At 37.7% G+C, this 9,632-nt stretch overlaps 1 protein-coding gene across 5 annotated transcripts in view; it reads right to left on the reverse strand.

Moving 5' to 3' along the window:
• GABRG2 (gamma-aminobutyric acid type A receptor subunit gamma2) overlaps window positions 1–7,396 on the reverse strand; it is a 102,744-nt gene extending 95,348 nt beyond the window's left edge. For 4 of the 5 annotated variants that reach the window (XM_045901791.2, XM_045901788.2, XM_045901786.2 and 1 more), the window contains exon 1: window positions 7,261–7,367. In XM_045901791.2, coding sequence (XP_045757747.1) covers window positions 7,261–7,367 — 107 coding nt within the window. Of the gene's footprint in view, window positions 1–7,260 lie in introns of all 5 variants that reach the window. The other variant, XM_045901784.2, reaches the window with a different exon arrangement.
• Window positions 7,397–9,632: the final 2,236 nt, after the last annotated feature.

A 9,632-nucleotide genomic window follows, 5' to 3' on the forward strand; every position in this document is an offset into this window, starting at 1 on the left:
AGAAGGCTGAATGTTGTTTGCAATATTACACTGAATGATCAGTATAATTGGGAAGGTAATATTTGAGTAGGTGAATTAGCCAATGGATATCTGGGAGAAATACAATGCATAGGGAACAGAATATTAAATATACTTTCCCTGTTGTTATCATAACCAAGGTCTCAGAACAGGGAAAATATAAGTAAGGAGTGTTAGACTCTCATTTAGTACGAATGTGGAAGGCTGCCAAAAAGAGGCAGAACTTTCTAGAGAAGGCTAAAAACCAGTCATGGGTTCCTTTTCCTTCACCCACCTTGTAGCCACATAATAGAAGTTTAAGGATTCAATGAGAAAGGCATTCTTGTATAAGAAGTTTATTGGCCTATGAGTAGAAAGAGCTGTGCAATTTCATATTCCCTCCTCCCATGGAGATATTTGCACCACCTCTAGCTCAAGGCAATTAAAAAAGGAAGTCAAGAAATCCACTCACAGATGTCTACTGTGATGGAAAACTAACAAAGGCAAATGCTATCTTTACCCCAAATAGAAAACTTGCATACCTGCTTGTTAGTGCTCTATGAACACAAAGTGGATAGAGAACTCTTAGGTAAATATGCCCTGTATTCTCTATAATCTGAGCAGTCCAAAGGACTACTGTAGCCTGATTCTTTCCTGAAAAAGTCTAAAGGTAATAGGCTGGTTTGAATAACCTGAATAGTGAATCTGAGTGAGAAAGACCTTCACTTCCAGAATCTGACAGGCAGTTTTGCTAAGTCCATCCCTCAGTCCATTCATTCTTCTTTCCTTCCTTCCCTCCTCTCCTAAGCTAAATGGATGTCAAAAAATAGTCATGTTGGAAACATCTTTTAAAAACTCTCTATTTGGTGAGGTAATGCTAGCAGAGAATCAGGGTGAATGTATTTTGGAGTGGAGCTGAAGGGGTATCATCTGACATCAGCCATCATATAGCGTAACTCATGTCAGGGAATAGTGCAATGCTGGAGGTACCCAAAAGTGGAAAGGAGAAAGAGGGTTATCTTCATGGAACCCATCCAACACCCCCATGAAAGAATAACTCAGCATCTAGGTATCTGTCACCCAGATAACACAATTTAAGATCTTTCTGCTCCTTTAATTATCTTCTTTCCCTCCACTCCAATCTCACAAAAAAGTCAAGAGCAACATACTAAGAGAGAAGGAAAGGCCTAACAAAAAAGTGAAGTAGTGTCAGACAAAAGAAATCTTAGGTTAAGCCTGATAAGAGAATAGAAGAAAAAAACAAAACTCAATGGGAGATTGAAAGATGAATTTAGATGAGAATTTAATACCTAAAAATGAGATTATTCTAAACTTTGAAATGAACAGAAAATTTATGGGATTTACCTTAGATATTGTCCAGGTATGGGGAAAAGAGATTCAACAGATAAGATTTGAAGAGAAATATAATTTTTAGACTATACCTACCTAAGTGCAGCATGTTCAATAAATCTGTTATTGGGAAATACAGGCAGATTTTAAGTATCATCTAATAGAAGACATGAAATTAAAGATCTACAAAAATCCTTAGAAAAAATGAAAGATATAAAGTAACTTCAATATGTATTTTTTTTTAAAGATTTCATTTATTTATTTTAGAGAGACTGAGCGCGTGTACACATGGGCACGCGCGCGCGCACACACACACACACACACACAAGTGCTGGGGGGTGGGAGTGGAGAGGTGTGGCACAGAGGAGGAGGAAATGGACAGGCAGACTCTGCACTGAGCATGCCCAAACTGGAGCTCGATCTCACGATCCTGAAATAATGACCTGAAACAAAATCGAGAGTCTGAGGCTTAACTGACTGAGCCACCCAGGCACTGCAATCTGCAATATGTAAATATTTACAGTTGACATTTTAATCACCTCAATCATACAAGCAACTGCTTAACTTTGGCATGCAATAATATTAAAGTGCATAAGCTTTAATTTTAAAGGAATATGAAGTTACAACTAGAAATTGGGGCTTCATTTTCTTCTGAGAATATTTGCATACACATTCTTATTCTCTGTTTAGTCTCATGAGTTTGATAAGGAAGATAGAATAATAGCTGTAGGAAATGAAATATGGAGAAATTAAGGCACTAGTTCAAGTCTTCTTGAATATTAGTTGTAAAGCAGGATTAAAACTCCCCTAGTCATATTCCTAGGGCAATAATCCAAACTACACAGGTATAACCAGCCCTCTTCTTTCCAAGGTAAGAAAACACTTGGATTGTTTTGCGATATAAAAGCCCTCTCCAGTTGACTTTACTGGGAGGGTTATTTGCTATTCATTTCTCCCATATTCTAGAGAATAAATATCCTTTAAAAGAAAATAAAAAGCCTTCTTTAAGTTACACATTAGTGGCTTAGAGTAAAAATAAAATTTAACTCCCAATCATATTAATCCCTATAGTATTATGATAAGAATGCAGAATATGGTAATAATTCTATATCATTATAAAAATCATTGTATAACTCTATAGATAAAGTGCCATGTAAACGCTAAATAAGTAGCACTGATATTATACTCTCCACCCATTAATAAGGAAAACCATATGAATACCAAATAACATAATAATGGGGAAAACAAGAATGCTTTTTAAGCAAAGATCCTTTATAATAATTGAAACCCTGCAATGAACTCAAGTTTGGTTGTAGAACCAAAGTCTATGTAGTGAGACAAAAATATATACCTGTTCCCCTTCAACCACAAGGTATGTCATTCCAGCAAAGCCTACCTGTATTTAAACTGTGAAAATTCTGTCTTGGAATGGCTAGGAAATTGTGACAGTGACAAGAAGCCATAGCTCTACTACCATATTTACAACAAAGATAAAATCTTCAAAGTTAGTCTTAATTTCAATTTGAAAAATTATTGACATGGAAGCAAATTTTCAAGTGTGTAGAACAGAGACCTTGATCATTAAATATTCTGTAATCCAATTATTTTGAGAAGATTATTCTAAATGAAGTCTAAGCTATCAGAGAGACATTGATGTAACTATTTAAATTAAAAGCCAATTCTTAAATTCCTGCCTACAATCTAAATGTTTTGTCTGGAGTGGTGAGCAGCTGGATTCTGAGAAATACTGGGTGATAATATTTCTTTTCTTTTTTTTCCCCCCCAGGTAGATGTTTGCCTCAGGGTAGATTATTTGAAATGTTCTATCAACAACTTAGCAATTAAGTATGCTGAGGAAATTATTTTTTTCTGGATAAAACCAATTGGAGCATTTGGAAAGATAGGACAGAGTAAGGTTGTATGTAGAGAATAATTGTTAACTAACAGGGTTAGAAGGAAGAATCACAATGTACCCTCTACATGAAGGATCATAGCCTGCTTAAAGTTAAAAACTATGAAAACATTGATTATGGGATTAAAAAAACACAAAACTTTAGCAGCTCACAAGAAAAGTCTCCTGAAGCATTTCTGTTCAGGCAACAGCTAAGAACAGAAAATATTTATGAATCTTTAACTCAATTTTCTTTTTTAAAATTCAGTTGCTAGCACTTCAAAGTAAGGGTCACATTGAGGATCAAAAAGTCAATCAAATTCATCTCTACTCTCCTTGAAAAAAAATTTTTTTGTTATAAAAATCTTATTTTATTCCAATAGAAAAATATATTTACTTTTTTTTTTAAGTTTTTTTTTTTTATTCAATTGAGACACAGAGATAGAGAGAGGGAGCATGAGAAGAAGAGGCAGAGGGAGAGGGAGAAGAAGTAGGCTCCCCGCTGAGCCAGGAGCCCGAGTTGGGGCTCCATCCCAGGACCCTGGGATCATGACCTGAGCCGAAGGCAGATGCTTAACCATCTGAGCCACCCAGGCACCCCAAAATATATTTACTTTTAACACTTAATTCCTATTTATTCTAAAAATTTTTTTGTTGTATCTCTATTTCTTCTTGTTAGTGTATTTTTACTCTGAGATGGAAAATAATTACATTGAAAGAGTTTATAGATTGTGAAATTTGTTTTAAAACCTATATGTATGAGTAGTTGTACATAGAATGTATGTAGTTTGTGAATATAATTACACACATTCATACATATATGCATATTTTATTTTTCAGCCCATGTTTCCTCACACATGAGTTGCATTTATTAAAATCCTTTATAGGTATTCCTTATCCTTTGTGGTTTGTATAATATGCCCAATGACTTCCAAATAAGAAATTCTATATGTGAAATTGACTCATTATGCTCAGTTGAATAGTGAAGTTGAATAGTGAAGAGTTTTTTTTTTTTTATTCAATTGAGACACAGAGATAGAGAGAGGGAGCATGAGAAGAAGAGGCAGAGGGAGAGGGAGAAGAAGTAGGCTCCCCGCTGAGCCAGGAGCCCGAGTTGGGGCTCCATCCCAGGACCCTGGGATCATGACCTGAGCCGAAGGCAGATGCTTAACCATCTGAGCCACCCAGGCACCCCAAAATAAAGCACTTGTAAATATTAAATACGGTGATAAACTTTTGGAAATCAGCAAAGTAAATGCCACTTTTCTTCAATGTGTGGTCTAGGGTACTTGTTGAAAATGAATATTCCTGAGTTTCATCCCAAACATAATGATTCAGAATCTTTCAGTGTATGGTTCAGGAATCTCCATTTAAGCAAGTTTTCTAGGTGTTTCTTTCAATAGCACTATATACAAGATACAGGACAGTTTATATAACTTTGAGGTTCAGAAATTAATATTTCACACATAAGAGATGTTAGCTATTAACATCCTCACCTCAATGCTTTATATCCTTCCTCATTTTACTTTTGTATAAACACAATATAATAAATTTAATCAATTTAATAAAGGAGAAAAACTTACTCTTTGCAGTTATGGAAATGAAAAAGTCAATGAAATGTTTGTTTTTTTAATGCTTCTACTGCCACTATTTACCCAAAAAGCCTCTTTTAAATTGGCTTCCAGGGTCCCACATTTTCCCGGATGATTTTTGTCCTTCTTTAGAACCAGCTTTAGAAATCAAAGCTTCTATTTCCATCCAGCCCCATTCAGCCACTCAAATGGCTTTTTTTTTATGGGATTGCAGCAAACTAAAACTCTGATCACATTCTCTGCACTAAACTGCAATGACTCCATTCCCTCTCATTACTGAGAAAATGTGAAAATCCTATTGGAGAGCTTACATGACACACAGTTCCCTTTTTCAGGGCTATTTACAAAGCTCATCTAGGCTATTATGCAAAGAATTAAAAATTAAAATGTATCACTAAGTTTTACTTTTTACATAATATTGGAAAAGTCAGAACTGTGGCAATAAAAAGACATCTTAAACATACCATTATGAATAATAATAAAATTACATTTTTTCATTAAAACAAGACCATTGGAGATAATAATAATATATTCATCTATTTTGTTAAAAAAACTATTTACTAAGATAGACATGAGTAGGAAGGAAAGACCTATTTTCCTGTCTTGTCTAAATTTCAATCCACAGGTTTCATAAATGCTAAGAATATGAGAATGATTTTCTATCCATAGCAACTATCAACTCTCTAACTTCTGAAACAAATTAAGAGCTACATATAACACTAAACAGAAAAATATATGTGCAAATTTTAGATAGAAAAAATGTTTTTCCAGGATTCCACTCAAATGTAATGCACATGAAACATTTCCAGTAAAAGACTGTCTCCACTTTTGAGAAAGCTATTTAATCTCATGCTCTTAATGAAAACACATTCTATTTTAAAGTAAAGGAGAAAGGTATGAAAAGTGCTGAAATAATTAAGCAGACCCTGTCTGCTTAGAAACTCCAAAAAAAAAAAAAAGTTTTCACACCTTGTTTTCCCTGGATCTCTTCTTAATCAGAAATCTGTATCTCCCATTACCTACCCTAGAGAATGGAGGACCAGAGAAGTTAACTAGAAATTTTTTAATAATAGTTTAACCCCTATCCCTTTTATCTCCTTTTGTTACAAATACTACATAAGAATGTCAACTCCCATGAAAACCTTAGGGCAATGGCTTGATTTTTTCTATAGCTAGTTTTTTCTCTTCTTTTTTTCTTTTTTTTTGGGGGGGGGGAAGGGGTATGAGAGTAATTCTTAGAGTTTATTTTAAAATGACCTAGAAGAAAGCATGAAATGTAAATAGTGAACCTCTAACTTGCCTTTGGTCCTGGCTGGACATCCTGAGGGAATGTATATGTGTGGTGCCAGGGGCTGTTTGGGTGTGTAGATAAATAATGACCTATAGGTGGAGGAATATTCACTGATACTTTTGGTGCAATGAAGTTCAAGAAAATTTAGGAGCAAAACACTTCAGAGCACACACTGGCTCAGGGTTTTGGGGAATTCATCTCCCCCCTTCCCATCGTTTCCATATAGTTCAGCAAGGCTTTAAGGCATCAATGCATAACTTGACAATTTTGGCTTAACATTCACCTGGTTCAGCTTATTTTTTTCAACACTGCAGCAAGACCAAGTCTTTTCTAGTCATATATCCTCTATGCTTTCATCAACTACATTCTCCATCCCATGCCCCCTCCCATCTTCAAGGAGGGGGTAGAGAAATCAGAACAGGGCTCCCAGAGGTCATTAGTGCTCCTTGGCTCCTTTGGCCTTCTGTCTGTACTATACGATGTCCTGTATAGAATTAGATTTCCCTATGGGGTTAGATAAACCTCTTTCCTTTTGGCCCTAACTGGGACTGCTGTCCCTGGTGCTGAACCATGTTTGCCCATCAGGGAATCTCCTGCCAGGTCAATGGGGCTGAATAGAAAATCTGGCTGACTGATTTTAAGAATGCCCAGGTGCAGGAGCAAGCAATACTTTGGTGTACAGGAACAGAACCCCTCCATCCCATACACACACACACACACACACACACACACACACATCTCCTGGGTGTTCTCCAGGATCCCATTTGCAGTTATCTCCTCCAGACCCCCACCCAAAACGCCTCCAACATGGCCTCAAATGCCGGCTTGTATCAGCACAGCCCACCTCGACATCAGATTGCAGTATTATCAAAATGCTACTCCCCAAACACAGAGTCTTTATGACGTTAGCTTTTCTACTCTAAAACAAAACAAATAAAATCCAATAAATTAATAAATAAACGAAAGTGACCTTCCTCTTTCATCCCTCTATTTTCTACCCTATATTTTCACATTTCCTTAAATTATAACCCCATATCCTAGAACAGTGTTTAAAATCTGGGTGGTCTCCCTAGTTCTACATCCCCACCCCCTCCCCCACCCCTCTGGAACAAAACAACGCTGAAAACAACACATCTTACCCGGGGTAGAGCGATAGCAGGAGCAGAATCCACACCGTCATTTTCTGTGAAAATACAGGAGTCGAGTAGTCTGAGCTTCCTGTGCTCCATATATTTGTCGAACTCATCGCTTTTTTTTCCTCCTCTGCCTCTAATCTCTTGGTTGCAGAAGAATCCCTCCCCTTTGTATTATTATTATGCTTATGATCTGATGGTGGCTCCCCCCACCTGCCTCTAGTAGGTCCCGTCACTGGGGAACTGTATTGCCACCAGCTTTGGGAATTAATATTCAGGGGGCAGAAATAAGATCAGCACAAACGCTTGCAGATACCATCAAAGCGTCAGCTCTGGGAGCGGCTTCCAAGTCTAGGGGAATAATGTATTTGAGGCAGGGGGAGGGTACAGAGAGAGACGCACACCGATACAAATAAGGGAGAAAGATGCGCGCACACTCTACACATACTCATGCCCCTCACACTCACACATACTCCCCCAGGTCCATCATTTTAGGTCTGTTTATTTGTTTGCTCTGTTTTGATTTCTTTTTTTTTTTTTTTTCCTTTTAGCGTGCGAAGGCTGGGATAGGGTTGTGTGTGTGTGTGTGTTTAAAAGAAATTTAAAAAAGATCAGAGTCTCTGTGCGATTAACTATCACGCAGATTAACTATGAGATCAAAGTGGAAGAGATGCTCGCTGCTGCAGCACGAATTAACACATGCGTGGTGTCTTCCCAGCGCCTTTAAACTCCTTACTGCACACACAAGCATGGAAGGACTGACTTTCATGCGGACAAGAGATGCCTTAACAAGCCAGTAAACTGTATCACCAATGACAGAAGGTTTGTCTCATCAGATCTGCCAAGAATCCTTATTAAAATCATGCAGTCTTAGAAATCATGGTTACACTGTAGCGGGAGGAGGGGCAGACAGTGGGGGAGGAATGGCTGTTTCTCTGTAACATCCTGTAGGGAAACAGATTTGGTGAATTTTCAATTTGAATGAAGGGAGAAAACATGGATAGAATTAAAAGACATGAAAAAATTCCATGCTCCCCCGGATTCACTCCTCCCTTTTCTGTTCCCCATCCCCAGTGAAAATATAAAGACACAAACTACTTGAAGGTTGAAGAATATAACTGCATTGACACAGCTGCTTGCATAGAGAATACAGACCACAAAATAGGGGCTGCTTTTTGAAGAGACTTGGACAAAGGGGGAAGGTTGAGAGGACATTTAACAATATAAGGAGATTTCTATTTGCTGTGTGGGGATGACTTTTTTCGTTCTGCTTGGTGACAATCCTGAAAATTTGTGGGGTGGATGAGTCGTGTTAGCATGCTTCCTTCTTGCTTGGAATGTTACCATGGATACTGATACATGGGAGATATCCCTCTGTGCCATCCTAGTTCATCTGCCACAGAGGAAACCCCATTTACTCATCATCATAAAGAAGAAAGTGAAAGAGTGTTTCAAGTTTTCTGTCGAGTCCAGACCACAGCAAAGATGTACATGGAGAAATACAGGTAAAGAGGACAAATCAGACCCCCTGCTGGTATATAGCAGGGATTCATTTCAAAACCTGCGCCTTTTCTACAGGAGGAAAGTCTTCCAGGTAGGGAACTTGAGTATGGAGTCCAGGAGGCCTATGAATAGAACATGAAACGAGTAGGTCCACACTCCATCCTCAACCCTAAAAACTGTCCAAGGACAGAAGAATTACTAGCAGCTCCTGCCAATGACAGAAGTTGAGGAGACTCTGACAATGAAGCACAAAAGGCCTAACAGACACACCTGGAATCCTTTAGAGGATTCCACACCTTTAGAAATCTGCCTTACTTTATGTCATTTGAACAAAAGCCAATCAAAACAACACTATTCACAGTCAGCAATTGACTTCTTTCTATTGTGATTAAAATAGAGGGAGAACAAATGTAAATCCCTCTCTTTGTAATTCTCCTGTTCCTTGCTGCGCTGTGAGGAACTTTGGCCCTCCTCATATTTACATTTATTTACAAAAAGATGCTGGGTTGTTAATAGCTGTATTTTTGTTTTTAGTGAAGATATTATATCGTATTTTTGTAAGCCAAGGCCCAATGCCTACCAAAACCAAGCCAGGGAGATAAATGAAAGAAAAGGGCTGTTTCTGAATCAGCAAAGTGGTGGAAACCATACACACTTGATGAGTAACTACACCCCATCGGAATGGAGTTGGCACTGCCCCCTTCCAGTTAGAGCTGCCAGAGGATATGGGAATAAAATTATGAGAAATCCTAATTTTTAAAACACAAAGGAGGACACACGAAACACAGGCAGGCCATTAGGTTACGAATATTGTTTCATACCACGTAAAAAGTTCATGTGACAATTCTGTCTTCTACCATACAGAAAATTTCCAA

This window comes from Mirounga angustirostris, unplaced genomic scaffold (genome assembly GCF_029215605.1).
Source record: "Mirounga angustirostris isolate CCGP_5_RB_7025 unplaced genomic scaffold, mMirAng1.0.hap1 SCAF_7, whole genome shotgun sequence".
NCBI lineage: Eukaryota > Metazoa > Chordata > Mammalia > Carnivora > Phocidae > Mirounga > Mirounga angustirostris.